Genomic DNA, 15737 nt, shown 5'->3' with positions numbered 1-15737 from the left:
ACCTCAGACAGTATGTAACAGAGGGCACAAGAGCATTAAGGGTCTTGGATTTGGTCATCTCATTGGAGGATGTAATTATCAATGAGGTATCAAATCATCCACCAATTGGTGAAAGTGACCATGAGGTGATTACTTGGGTGGTTGCCAGCAGTGCAAGGACCCCTGTGAAAAAAGGGTATATGTGGAACTACAAGGGGGGTGATTATGAAGAGCTCAGGAGACAGCTTGCAGATGTAGCATGGAATGAGGAGTTAGCTGGAAAAGAGATCAATGCAGCTTGGTGGATTTTCAAAAAATATTTAGTGGATGCAATGTCTAAATGTATACCACGGGTGAGAAGGTTAAATAAGTTAGGTGTGAGATGGATGAATAAAGAGATTAAGCATGCAATACAGAGAAAAAGGGCATTGTGGAGGCAGCATAAGAGAAGTGGAAGTAACCAATTTCATGAGTTCTACAAAGACCAGGCAAGGAGAGTGACTTGGTTGGTGAGAGTAGCTAAAGAGAGGTATGAACAGCAGTTAGCTAATGAAGCTAAAAAGAATCCTAGGGAGTTCTTTCGATATGTAGCCAGCAAAAGAAAGAATGATTATGGAAGGATGACATTGATTGGAGGAAATGGTATAAAGACAGCTGTTGCAGAATGTGTGGTGGAGATACTTAATGAGCAGTTCATAAAGATCTTTCAATCTTGTGAATGTGACTTCATGGAGAGATTAAGAGCAATTGATGATGGGGAGGAGAGACTGACTGTAAGTGAGCAAGAGGTGTTTGGGGAGTTGAGTAAACTAGATGTAAATAAGGCTGTGGGACTTGATAATATATCACCGCGTATTCTGAAGGAATGTGCCAGAGAGTTGACACCTGCCTTGACATATTTTTTTAATACGAGTCTTGCACTTGGTCAAGTCCCTAAAGAGTGGAAGGAGGGCAAGATTGTGCCACTTCATAAAGGAGGTGATCGAACTCAAGCATCAAACTATAGGCCTATCTGTGTGTCAGGTGTTGTGGTTAAGTTGTTGGAGAAGCTTGTGAGAACTAGGATCCAGAGTTGGGTTGACAACAATGGTATAATCTTTGATGGACAGCATGGATTTGCTAAAGGGAGGTCGTGTTTTAGTAATCTACTTACTTATTACAATAAAGTGACTGCTTCCTTGGACAGAGGAGAAGGATACACAGTAATATACTTGGATTTTGCAAAAGCTTTTGATAGAGTACCTCATGATAAGTTGACAGTCAAACTAGAGCAGATGGGGTTGGATATTAGATTAGTGCATTGGATTGGAGACTAGCTATCTGATAGGTATCAACAAGTTGTGTATGGGGGTGCAATATCCAGGAAAAGGAAAGTCACTAGTGGAGTGCCTCAGGGATCTGTTTTAGGGACATTACTATTTAACTTGTATATTAATGATATTGGCGAAGATTTGGATGGAGATATTCAGTTGTTTGCAGATGATGCAAAGTTGGGACGAACCATAAAGAGTAGTGAAGATGTTGTGGCCTTGCAAGAAGACTTGAATAAATTGAGTGATTGGGCAAACAAATGGGGATGTGAGTTCAATGTTGCAAAATGTAAGGTTTTAAAATTTGGAAAACAAAGATGGGATGCAGAATTTATGTTTGGTGAGAATATATTGTTGGAAGTAGAGGAAATAAGAGATCTGGGAGTGATAGTGGATAAGGATCTAAAATTTAGGGGACACATCGCCAAAATTGTGAAGACAACACAAAGACTTCTGGGAATGATGAGGAGGACACTGACGTGTAGAAGTAGGAGATTCTTGTTCCATTGTATAAGGCTTCGATTAGGCCACACATGGAATATTGTGCCCAGATTTGGTCACCTGGTTTTCAGAAGGATGAAGAGATGTTGGAAAGGGTCCAAAGGCGACTGACTAAGGTAGTTTCTGACCTCTGGAATGTCGAGTATGAGGAAAGATTGAAAAGTTGTAATTTGCAGAGTCTAGTGGAGAGAAGGAAGAGGGGAGATATGATAGAGACCTACAAGTTGGTAAGGGGTTGTTATAGGATTAATGGTGGAGAAGTTCTACAGAGAATAGTGGGAGATCAGGGGAGAACCAGAGGTCATCCCTGGAAACTGTATAAAGAGGGTGTGAGTAGGGGAGTGAGAGGCAGGTTTTTTTCGTGCAGAGTTGTGAATGATTGGAATGCCTTGCCTGAGAGTGTGGTGTCTGCAAGGAGTTTGAATGTGTTTAAGAAGACCCGGTATGATGAGATGTGTGTGAGATAAAAGGACCTCCTAGATGAGTCTTTGACTCCATGAGGTCTTGTTTAATAATAATAATAATAATAATAATAATAATAATATCCATACTAGAAGTAGAAAAAGCCATCAAAGGCTTGAAATGTGGAAAGGCAGCAGGAGTAGATGATATTCGACCAGAAATGCTGAAGTATGGTGGTATAAGAGTCTTACAGTGGCTGCACTGCATAGTTCAGAAAGCCTGGACAGAGGGACGAATTCCCGATGATTGGAGTAGAGCTCTCATAGTACCCATATATAAAAAGGGAAATAAAACTGCATGTGAGAATTACAAAGGTATTTCCCTACTGAGTGTTCCTTGCAAGATCTATGCAAGTATACTTGAGAAACGGTTGAGAAGAATTGTGGAAGAAAAGCTTAGTGAAGAACAAGCTGGATTTAGGCCAAATAGAGGCTGTCAGGATCAGATCTTCACTTTACGACAAATAGTCGAGAAAGCATGGGAATATAACAAAGATCTGTATTTAAGTTTTGTCGATCTGGAAAAGGCATATGACAAGGTGCCAAGAGAGAAGCTATTCAATACGCTGCAGTTATATGGTGTCAATGGGGCATTATATCAAGCAATACTTAGTCTTTCTTTGAGTTGAAAGTCAGCAGTTAGAATTGAAGGAAGTACAGGAAGATGGTTTAATGTTAAATCTGGTGTGTGAGACAAGGATGTACATTATCCCCTCTGTTATTCATTATCTATATGGATCACATTATGAAGGAAAGTGGTATTAAACATATCAAAATTGGAGATGTTAATGTCAGCTCTTTGCTTTATGCTGATGATGTTATACTTCTAAATAAATCTGCTACAAGTCTGCAAGATTCTCTGACTAAATTGAATAGCTGTTGTAATAGATATGGTATGAAGGTCAGCAATAAAAAGACAAAGACAATGAAAATAGGCAGAATCATTGAAAATGTCAACTGTGTTGTGAATGGAGAACCTGTGGAACAAGTAAAACATTTCAGCTATTTAGGCACGATTTTTACTGAAGATGGTAAATTAAATATAGAAATAGACAACAGAATCAGCAAAGCTGGTATGGTGGGAAGTCAATTGAATAAATTCATATGAAATAAGAGAGAAATCAGTCGGAACACTAAATTAGCTGTGTACAAGACAGTGTTCAAACCAGTTTTAACTTATGGCTCTGAGAGCTGCGTCAGAAGTAAAACACTTGACCAAAGACTAGATACCACAGATATGAGAGTCCTGAGAAAGATTATAGGCATGAACAGATGGCATCAATGGCAATATCATATTAAAAACGAGGATATTAGGAAAGAACTTGACATTGTAAGCATCCAGGAATGCGTTAGCAGAGCTAATCTTAGGTGGTATGGTCACTTAAACAGAATGGGCGAGGAAAGATTAGCAAAACAAGTGTTCTCTGCCAGGTTGGCAGCAAAACGACCCAGAGGAAGACCAAGATATAGGTGGATTGATACGGTACAAAGTGCTTTAGACGATAGAAATATAAGATCTGATAATGTTGGAGTCTTGAAAAGTAACAGACTGATTTGGAGGAAAATTGTAGATAGGAAATTAATAATGATGTAATTTTTTTCATGTAGTACTATCATATCCTGTACACCCCTTGAGGGTACATGGCAGGAATTTGATGATGATGATGAAACTTAAGTACAGATCCTTGTCATATTTCCACAATTTTTCAATTATTTCTCATAAAGTAAAAATCTGATCCTGACAAGGACCACCTCTATTTTGCCTGAACCCAGCATGTTCTTCTCCAAGTTTCTCTTCCACAAGTTTCTCTTAGCTTCTTCTCAAGTAGGCATGCATAAATCTTACCTCAAACATCAAGGAAAATTTTAAAGATTGGCATTATTAAAGATATTCTATAATCATCTAGAGTTTGAACTTCTGACCAAGCCATTTTAATTATGCAGTGTAGCCACAGTATAACTTTTATAACTCCATATTTGAGAATTTCTGATTGAATATCATCTACTCCAGCTGCCTTACCACGTTTCAAGGTTTTCAAAGCTTTTTCTATCCCACGTATTGACATGTACTCCTAATTGCCTTCTTCTTAAATATTTTCTAGAACTGTTCTGTTACTGGTTGTTTATTGTAAAAGTAATTACTTCAGATATCCAGAATATTTTTAGTTTCAGTTTTCATGTGACCTTTAATATCCGATTTCTTTTATAGTACTCTTTCTTTAATTTCCCATCACGTTTGTTTAGCTACTTTTATAAATAGCTTAGCTCTCTTACATTTTTCTCAATATTTTTTAAGGCATCTGCTGACTTACTTGATAGGAACTTTAAATACACTTTCTTGTTTTCCAGTATGCCTTTAACTTCTTTTGTTCACCACAGTTCTGATTTTTTTTTGCTTCTTGCAGACAGTTTCATCACACAGCCTCCCTAGCTGAATCTTTTTTTTTTCCTCCAGAGTTTGCTATCAAGACTTTATGGTTGATTCTTGTTTTCAAACTCCTTCATTTTTTTTGGTGAATAATATTTCTACATATTATTCACCAAAAATCTATTCTATAATATTTGGTGAATAATTGGTCCATCTGTAAAAGCTGCATGGCTAATTTTTTTTAAAAACTTTCTTATGTATTTTTCTTTTACATGTGATATTCATTTTCAGTTCTGTTTAAAACTAAGTGACGATCACTTATAATCTCAAATCCCTTGTATGTGCTTAAATCCTTAAGAACCATGAAGGTCTCAACAATAAGGCAGACAATAAGATTTTTTTTTTTTGATCTTTTTTTTATTGTGGCTTCTCTCCATGTGAACCGCTTTATATTGAAACATAGTGTTAGTGATGATTAGTCCATATCCTGAACAGAAATCCTGTAGGTAGTTATTATAATTAGCTTTGCCCTTTTATCCATATTTTCTTAAAACATTTCTATATGCCTGGGATTCATTGTTTACCTGTTGTTTAGATCTCCAACAAGGACCAGCTTTTCCATTTTTTTATGTCAACTGCCTTTTCCAACAACACCAAAATTTCTTCCACTTTCTTAGAGGAAACTTCTATAAGTACAAATAAGACTTGCTGTCCAATTCCCTATCTTGAAATTTAACCATATATCTCTACTTGAAACTGCTTGCCAATCAATAAGTTTTTCCATTTCTTCATGTTTGGTGGTGAATGCTATTGTTGTTCCTTCCTTTTCCTGGTTGCTATCGAATATATCACCCTATATTTATTATTTAGCAGGTTTTCATCCATTTTAGTCTTATTTGTTTCATTAACACATGATATTTCTCTAGTTCTTCTGTCAATTTAAATTCTTTTACATTGATGCTTCTCATGCTGATAGGAGTATCTTGAATTCTGATGATACTGAGTTTGTTCCAGCAGCAGACTTTTCGCTGTTCACCCTGGTTTCTTCACAAAGAGAGCAGAGACTTTGTTTATTTCAGCAACATCCCAAATGACATGCATTTCATCATGTTTTACATGCGAAATACAAAAAATACATAAAAATAACAATACAGGATACAAAATTGTATTCTGAATTAGCTTAAACAAAACAAATTTGTCAGCTAAGTCTCAAATTTTCAGTCTATCTTTGTTTGTTCAGTATCCAGTGGGTACTTACTAACTGGATGCATCAAGTGAAAGTGAGAAATGGATATCAGATCAGAATCCCTGGTCAGTTGTCTGAATTATTTAAAATTAATGTGGAAGGATATAAAGAGAATAGCAAAGACAAAAGAGGAGGGAGGGTACTGTCAATGGCAGAGGAATCATACTCTCTCAAAGAGAGGTACAAGAAAACCATACATGTCATGGCTTCATTCAGATAAATTTGACAAAATATCAAAAGATGTTAATGGACCTAGAAACGTAGAAAGCATGTTTAGTACAATTAATGAGATTTTATTAATGGGAATATCAACTGAAAATAGAGATATGGAACAAGGAGAGTGCACTTTTTTTCTTATGTTTCTGTGAAATAACTTAGTTCATCTACAGTATACTGACATACTATAGATTTTATAACCTTTGGCAGGTGAGAAGAAAAAACTACCTCCGAATGCATGTGATTGAAGCAACAGGAGTTTTTACTGTTGGACTACATAATAGCCTCAAAAAATATAATGCGAATGAGGTGTCCACTCTACCACTGGTTAATCAGTGTGATCATTCAAACTTCAAAAGTGGCTGGTCAGGACTAGACAGGTAGGAGAGTCAAAACAGGTGTGTGTGTGTGAGAGAGAGAGAAAGAACTGCAGGAGAGACAATTATGGAGAGGTCTATGGTCTTCTTATAACAATATAATGAGGTGAACTACTAAGAATAAGAGAACAACCAAATTTGGGAACTGATTAAAAGATACCTGAAAAAAAGCAATAAACAATTAAAATGAATGAACAATTAAACTAAATATTGAAAAAAAGTTGCAATAAAAGGATTATAAGATAGCAGCAGGAGAATATGATATAGACTACAAAAGTGGAAAGCATGGTGAGGAAAGAGAAAACACAGGACAAGAGAAGATTGTCCAGTAAGGTCAAAAGAAACCCAATAAGAGGAAGAATGATTATGGAAGTATGTGACAGTGTCACACTTGTGGCAAGGTGGTCATTATGTAGAAGAATTGTGTAATGAACATTTTGTCAAGAAATTTCATACCGGTGAGCATGATGTTGTACAAAGCCACCTAGAGGAGAGAGAAACACTAGAAAGATAGAAGTGAATAAACTGGAGGTATGAAACATGGGATGTTAAATAGCCAGGTATTAAAAAAAGGCTGTAAAGATAGGTAATATATAGCTGTGTATTTTTAGGAAATGTGAGGAACTCATCTTGTTCTTGATCTGATTGTTTAATGATTAGTCCATAAATGTGATGGTTCAAAGAAGTAAAAGAAAGAAAGACAATCCAGAATCACTGCACAAGAGTGGTTTCACAGCAATGGTCTTCCTTTAAAGATAACTCTGCATAATTGCAGCAATACTGAAGGTACTAGAAAGATTGGTTAAGATAAGAATACAGAACTGGTTTAATAAGCAGCAAATACTCTAAAAGTCAGTTTGTAAAAGAAGAGGTTCTGTTTAGTAATTTATTAGCACTCTAGTGGAATGCAACATATCATATGCATGATTTTTTTGAATTTTTTGCAGGATTCAAGGAGGAAATGGGTATGGATAATAGACCTGCAAGATAGATAGCAGGTGTCTGTTTTTTTCTTAACCCCCATACAAGAGAAGTTTCAAGACCTATAGCATGACAGCACTACACATCGTCAAGTGATTAGCAAGATGAAAGGAATCTGTTACTTAAAGAGTTGTAAGTTATGTTCATTAGAAAAAATAGTATGGGGAAGACTCTTCCATGGGACAAACATATGTGGAATGAAAAAGAAGTTGATTTTAGAAATTATGGACTTTACAACCGTATTATAAATAACTATTTTAATTTCCCGACGCTTCGACCTTTATATTAAGGTCATCATCTGGAGTATATACAAATATACAAGGACAAGCTGAGTTATATTTCATACATTATGCTAAAGAAACAATGATTTGATCACCAGTTATTCTACTGGCACGACCACTAGTGAAAAAAAAATACAGATAAAATTAAAAATTAATTAGTTATTTAGAAACTACATCAAAGCTAAATTCTATTTAAGATAATATAAGAGAAACATTCTTTAAATAACTTTTTTTATTAAAAGACCAGAAGATAAATGATAAAATATATATACAAAGAGCCAACAAGTTTCACTAGCCACTGTCTAGCATTTTCAAGGCTGAACTGGTGTGAGAACAAATGCATTGGGTTACATTTGATTATTCTGTTGGAAGGTGTGCATGTGTTCGAAAGCTTCAGTCAGATACCGGTACATGACCACGTGTTTTATAGTTGTTTGCATATTGTAATTCTGTTGAACTGAGAGAGATGATGAGATTTTTCCATATGTCTTTAAGAACAATGCCCTGATTTCTATTTAAATTATTGCCTGTGCGTAATACCACAGCTGCTTCTTTATCATTCTATTCTATATCATTCCACGTCATGTAGAAGGTAGATTTCGCTATCATCCCGAAGTTCTTAGTAGTAAAAGGGCATATCCAATCTACAGCAGCAAAAAGAATATATCACAAGACTTCGTTAGCGCTATTAAGAGAAAGGATACAACATACCAGGTATGAGCTTAACATTATTGACGCGAAGTGTAGAGATCAATTTGATGACATATCGAACAGTTTAGACTACACGACGTGGAATGATATAGATCAAGTATTACATCGTAGCTACGAAAAAACTTTCACAACGAGTAAAATTAGACAAATTAAGAAATTCGAATTTCTATATAAGAAAAAATTCCAGTCGCATCACAGTCTGCCTAACAACAAAGTGATTTTTAACTTTTCAGATCACAAGCTTTCTAATCACGAATCAGAAATCCTAAAAAAGGGTTTCAACTTTGCCATCTCCCCTAATTTTATCCCTAAAATGGATTTCATATGTGGGATAGAAAAAAGTCTTTTTCCTCTTCCGGAGGCTACAGCAAATGCGATCAGGTTCAAGAGTACGATTATTCTTGCTTCAGCAAAACCACCAATACCTAATATCACTCCTTATGATAAGAAAGCTCTCCGCAACTTACGTAACAACAAAGACATTATAATAACAAAAGCCGATAAAGGAAATTCAACGGTCATTCTCAACTCCAAAGATTACTTCGACAAGATAATTTGTTACTAGCAGACATTTCCACTTACCAAGTCTTAGATAAAAATCCCATCATGAGTAATCATCTGGAGACTAACGCTCTTATCTGCAATATGACCGGCTGGTCGGATGAACTTAAAAAACAACTTAAATCATTACATCCTATCACTCCACGCCTTTATGGAGCTCCCAAGATTCATAAAGAAAATGTTCCTCTTCGTCCAATAGTTGATGGAAGATCATCACCTACATACCTACTAACAAAGCATCTGGCAAAATTAATGAAAGGAACAATTAGACACACAGAGACCTACATTAAAAACTCTCAACATTTTGTAGAAAACATCAAGAGTATTAAAATATCAGAAACGGACATTATGGCTAGTCTGGATGTAGTGTCCTTATTCACTAATGTACCGATCGTAGAGGTAGTTAACATTCTGCAAGATCTTTTCCCTCAAGACATCACGCAACTGTTTCATCATTGCCTGAATTCAAATTTCTTCAAATTCAACAACACTGTATACAAACAATTGGAAGGACTAGCCATGGGTAGCCCTCTGTCACCACCATGCACAGACCTTTTTATGGAAAAACTTGAAAAGGATATTCTTTCCACCATTGTACCAAAACCATCAATTTGGTGGAGATATGTTGATGACGTGTTCATCATCTGGAAAGACACCATGGAAAACCTTCTCGTATTTCTGAACAAAATCAACTCACTACACAATAAAATCAAATTCACTATAGAACTAGAGAAGAACAAAGAACTTCCTTTTCTTGACATCCTAGTAAAAAAAGAAGATAACAATTTCCAACTGTCCATTTACAGGAAACCCACAGATACTGGTAGATATCTACATTATTCGTCCAACCATCATAGATCACAAAAACACAGCATCATTCACATGCTTCGTAATAGAGCCTTAAGGTCGATTTCAAAAGAAACAGAGATACAGAGAGAACTGTCACTAATATCTAACACTCTATCGCTTAATGGATACCCTACTAACATTTTAAACAAATAGCTATTTAAAGATAACCACCAACAACGTGTTACAGTACCCCAATATGTGTCCACAGCTGTCATTCCATATATTAATTCAGTTTCCACAAAATTGGCAAGAATGTTAAAAGCTCATAACATCAGAGTGGTTTTTAAACCAACTACCATGATCAGACAAATCTTAGGATCACCTAAAGATGAGGTACCTTTCTTCAAATGTCCTGGAGTATATGAAATTCCATGCATGTGTGGCCTTTCTTACATTGGTCAGACTTCGAGAAGTTTTGAAATAAGACAGAAGGAACATGTGGGAGATGTCAATCATAATAGAATCATCACATCTGGTTTAGCACATCATTTCTCAACATCAAATCACGTTATAGATTGGAAAAACAGTTCTATGCCTTACAGAGAATGACTACACACAGGCAATAATTTAAATAGAAATCAGGGCATTGTTCTTAAAGACATATGGAAAAATCTCATCATCTCTCTCAGTTCAACAGAATTACAATATGCAAACAACTATAAAACACGTGGTCATGTACCGGTATCTGACTGAAGCTTTCGAACACATGCACGCCTTCCAACAGAATAATCAAATGTAACGGCCTAACAGTTACTAAAGTATATGTTTTTTGAAATGTAACCCAATGCATTTGTTCTCACACCAGTTCAGCCTTGAAAATGCTAGACAGTGGCTAGTGAAACTTGTTGGCTCTTTGTATATATATTTTATCATTTATCTTCTGGTCTTTTAATAAAAAAAGTTATTTATTGTAATACATCAGACCAAATATGTACAAGTTAAGAAACATTCTTTCATATAACTAATTTTTAGAGGTACCTGTGACATAATAAGTTAATAAATTTAACACATGCAAGCCAACAGTAATCACTTTAATATTTTAAAGGTACAAATATTTTGTACTGAAAATAACAGCACATCCTCAGTGTAGAACAAACAGTTACAGGAATGGAATACAAAGTACAGAACAGTCAGTGGATCACCAATAACATTAAATTGTTGCCGCTTGCCAAAGATTAATTAATAAATATTAATAAATAATTCTTCAACATAATTATTTCAATGATGGTTGCATAAGATAAGAATCTCTCAAACTTTTGGGATCACACTTCTCAAAAGATCAGCATTATCAAATCTTTAATTAATAGAGCACATAAAGTGTGCTCTTCTCCATTAAGTTTACAACAAGAACTTCTCCATATAAAAAAGTTAATAGAATCTAATGGTTTCAACCCTAATCAAATCCAGAAGATAACTGACTCCTATGTTCCTACACCTCAGGATGATCCTTCAACAGACTGCAGAGTTCCAATTCCATACATTTCAGGCATCTCAGAACCTATTTGCTGAATATTGAAGAAATATCATCTCATTCCAACATATTTTCCTATAAATTTATCACGTTGCCTCCTTCTATAAAAGAAAAACTGGTACGTCTATCATTGGCTGGTGTTTACCAGATACCATGTGAATGTAATTTATCATACTTTGGACAAACAGGCTGTTCTGTGGAAAAAATGAATGAAGGAACATCAATATTATATTGAATATATGAAACCCCATAAATCTGGTCTAGCACATCATGGCATTGACGCTAATCATAACATCCAGTGGGATAAAGTTTGTCTTCTCCATAGATGCAGGTTTAAATATGAATGCCTTTTTAAAGAAAGTTGTGAAGCTCTTTTGCATCAGCCAAATATAAATCGAAATGACTGTCTCTCTCTCCCAAAAGTTTGGGAGATTAATGAAATAAAGAACCAAATGGCTTATATAGTTTGCTATATTTGGCATGAAACTCTTTGATTCTATCTTAGAGTTTTCTTATTCAGCTTCGAGATAATGTGGAATAAAATATCCCCTTAATTTAAATAGTTTGGGAGATTCTTATCTTATGCAACCATCATTGAAATAATTATTTTGAAGAATTATTTATTAATATTTATTAATTAATCTTTGGCAAGCGGCAACAATTTAATGTTATCGGTGATCCATAGACTGTTCTGTACTTTGTATTCCATTCCTGTAACAGTTTGTTCTACACTGAGGATGTGCTGTTATTTTCAGTACGAAATATTTGTACCTTTAAAATATTAAAGTGATTACGGTTGGCTTACATGTGTTAAATTTATTAAATTCTTTCATATAAATAGTTTTCTTACAATAACAATGATGTCCTATTTTTAACATGACAATTGTTATATTAGATTTAAGATTCTGGATTATCTATAGTCCTGTTTATAGTTAACTCTTAGGGAGAAAGGTTCCGTGAGTAGAGTTAACTATAAACAGGACTGTAGATAATCCAGAATCTTAAATCTAATATAATAATTATCATGTTAAAAATAGGACATCATTGTTATTGTAAGAAAACTATCTATATGAAAGAATGTTTCTCTTATGTTATCTTAAATTGAATTTAGCTTTGATGTAGTTTCTAAATAACTAATTAATTTTATCCATATTTTTATTTTCACTAGAGGTCATGCCAGTAGACTAACCGATGATCAGATCATTGTTTCTTTAGCATACTATGTGAAATGTAACTCAGCTTGTCCTTGTATATTTGTTTATACTCCAGATGATGACCTTAATATGAAGCCTGTGAAACGCTTATCAACCAACCAACCAAATTTGAACAAATATGATGGCTTAAAGTCCCCAGAATTTGAATAGCTCACCTACAGCCCACACTGTAGGTGGAAAAAGAGGCAATTCAACAATTTTTCAAGCAAGAATTTGGATACCAGATATTGGAAATTAGAAGAAAACTCTCAGACACCAAACAGAAATTTAAAATAACAGGACTATAGAAACTAATAGCAGCTAATGTAGTTTTACCAAATGTATTTATGGATTTTTTCAATTCTTGATTTTAATTATTTTTTTTATTTGATTTTAAGTTATTTTAAATTTAATGTTTTCATCAGAGGTCAGGCTACATTCAACAGTTCACCAAACTAGTTATTCTTAGTCCACTGTAGTATATACCAATGCAGCTTGTGATCCAGTGTGTGTGTATGTTATTATTTTATTATTATTATTCAGGCCTCCATGGAGTCAAAAGACTCATCGTGGGAGGTCCTTCCTAAGAAACATAAAGTCTATCAAGACTCATTGAGGGGAGGGCTCTCCCCCTAAGAAACACAAAGTCTATCATACCACTCCTTGAACTCATTGACCGTTCTCGCTCTCACCACTCCATCAGGCAATGCATTCCATGGTTTAACCACCCTCCATGCAAAGAAACCACTCCTCACCCACAGTTTACTTTCGTAACTTCCAGGGAGAGCCTCTTGTCATCACTCCTTCCCGCTGTTCAACCAAGCGAAAGAACTCCCCAGTGTCAACCCTGTAAACACCTCTCAACAGTTTAAAAGTGTGTGTGCATGTGTGTTTGTGTTTTAATTTGCTGTTTTACTTTTAATATAATTAAAGTAAGTTCTCTAACATGGTAGTATGTCTCCATAATTTTTCATAATGATTTCATAAACACTTTCTAAGAAAACACAATTGCTGCTATTAAAATCATATTATACAGGACAATCTTATCTGCATATACTTGCTCAATTACCAATCTCTGAATATAAATATGCAATAGATCTAAACTGCGAATTTGTATTTGGATTTAAATTCAACTTCAAATTTGTTTTAGTGTAATCAAAGTTTAATCAAATTAACTTTAACGTATTTAACATTTTGATGACATAAAATTATATATATTTTTTATACATTTTATAGATGATCTCCCATGTATAAAATGAGGAGAAAAACCAGATAATTTACCTTGTATGGCTGGTTAGGTAGAAGATTTGTTACTTTAACATAATCTAGCTCAAGCAGATGTTCTACAGAATCATCACTTTTGGTGACTTTGGAATACCTACATAAAACAAAGTTTTTAGACAATACTAGAAATGATTAAAATAAATTACTGCTGATAGTTAAAATTAATGAAAAAAGAGAACATTTAGAAAGTGCCCTTCCTCGATGAGTCCAAGGACTCATCGAGGGAGGGCACCTACTCTACAGCTCTCCGTCTCTGACACTCAATCTACCAACTACAGCAAACCGTATCATCTACACTAAAGCCATTTACTGTCCACCACTACCACTAGCATTTTCACAGACAATCAAAAACATCCATGCCCATGGCAGGATTCGAACCTGCAGCCTTTTGGCTGGAGAGTGGATAGGCTAAGCACTCGGCCAACCAGGCCGCGCAGGAAAACTTACCCAGCCTGGACACTGGAAGGATTGACAGATTAAGAGCTTCTTCTTGATTCAGTGGATGGTGGTTCTCATGGAAAGGCTTAGATGTTGGTTATGCATTTTCACTATATAATTTAAGGAAATTACAACGTACTAGGATATACATTAAAATAAATTTTAATACATTTCAATATTTCGGCAACGTCACGTTGCCATTTATAAGAACTTAAGTACAAGACACGTGCACGCAGGCACAACAAAACAGTAAGTGAGGAAGAAGTAGGAAGCTATTATTTCTCCTAAAGTCCTGATTGTGCCCTCTAGTGGGCAATGTTAGTATTCTTGGGCGATTGGGCTGAAGGTCTTCTGATGTAGGTTTCCCAAATTTGAGGAAGTCTCATGCAGCCAAATTTGTTGAGGTTTGGATCGTTTCTTAGGGCTGAAGCTGATTCCATGAAAAGCCTTTCATATCTGTATTCGCTACGGTGTAAAAAATCCATTAAGCCTCCAACATGATGTCTTCACAGCACTTAAGCCTCTACACACGTATTCTATGGCAGGTATCCAGCACATGGTCAGCAAGGCCAGAGTGGCTGTATTGGTGAAAACGGATGTAGTCCTTGTGTTCTGAAATTCTGATATTTGCTGTCCTGCCTGTTTGGCCAAAGTAAGACAGCTTACAGCTGCAAGGGACCTGGTATACACCAGGTAGGTCTAGGGGGGGGAGGGAGGTTGGTCTTTAGTAGAGCGGATAAGGGATGCCAATTTTTAATATGGTCTGTAACAAGAAGTTAAGTTATGTTTTTTTAAGATTTTTGTGATTTTTTCCGAGGTGCCTCGGATGTAGGGTATGGTGATGGATTTAGAGTAATCCTTGTTGTGAGGGGGGGGGATTGTGGTTTATTGGTTTCAATATTTTTTGGATTTTTTTTTTTTTTTGGGGGGGGTAGCCATTGGCTGAGAAAGTGTTGAGAATGTGGTTTAGTTCTGCGGTTAGGGCATTGTCATTCGAGCAGATAAGTTTAGCCTTGTTGTGTAGTTTCTTAATGACTCCATATTGTTGTGAGGAGGGTGGTGGGATTGTTGGTGAATGTATCTGCCTGTATGGGTGGGTTTTCTATATACTGAGAAAACCAAGGTTCCATCAGGTTGGTGGGTGACTAGTGTGTCTAAGAAAGAAATGCAGTTGTTTTTTTCCTCTTCCAGGGTGAATTTGATTCTGGGGTGTTGGTTGTTTAAGTGTGTTAAGAAGGAGAGGAGTGCATCAGAGCCATGTGGCCAAATAGCGAATACATCATCTACATAGCTAAGCCAAACGGATGGTTTTTGTGGGGCAGAGTTTAAGGCTTTCTCTTCAAAAGTCTCCATATAAAAATTGGCCAAGGGTGGGGAGAGTGGAGAACCCATGGCTGTCCCCTCTATTTGTTTGTAGAATTTTCCTTGCCAAACAAAATAGCCTGAGTTCATTGTGAACTGAAATGGGGCTGTGATATCGGGAGGAAATTTAGCTTGGATTAGCTCTAAG

General features: G+C 35.7%; 1 protein-coding gene across 1 annotated transcript in view; it reads right to left on the bottom strand.

The window, feature by feature from the left end:
- The window catches only part of hob (bridge-like lipid transfer protein family member hobbit), an 844941-nt gene that overhangs the window by 45857 nt on the left and 783347 nt on the right, over positions 1-15737 (bottom strand). The window contains exon 45 of the mRNA XM_090409957.1: positions 13787-13883. Coding sequence (XP_090266083.1) covers positions 13787-13883 — 97 coding nt within the window. The remainder of the gene's footprint in view (positions 1-13786; positions 13884-15737) is intronic.

This window comes from Typopeltis vanoorti, chromosome 20 (assembly GCF_054136105.1).
Source record: "Typopeltis vanoorti isolate ZY-2024b chromosome 20, IOZ_Tvanoo_1.0, whole genome shotgun sequence".
NCBI classification, from domain to species: Eukaryota; Metazoa; Arthropoda; class Arachnida; order Uropygi; family Thelyphonidae; genus Typopeltis; species Typopeltis vanoorti.
Note: the sequence above shows the minus strand (reverse complement) of the source record. Positions and strands in the feature narration are given on the sequence as shown.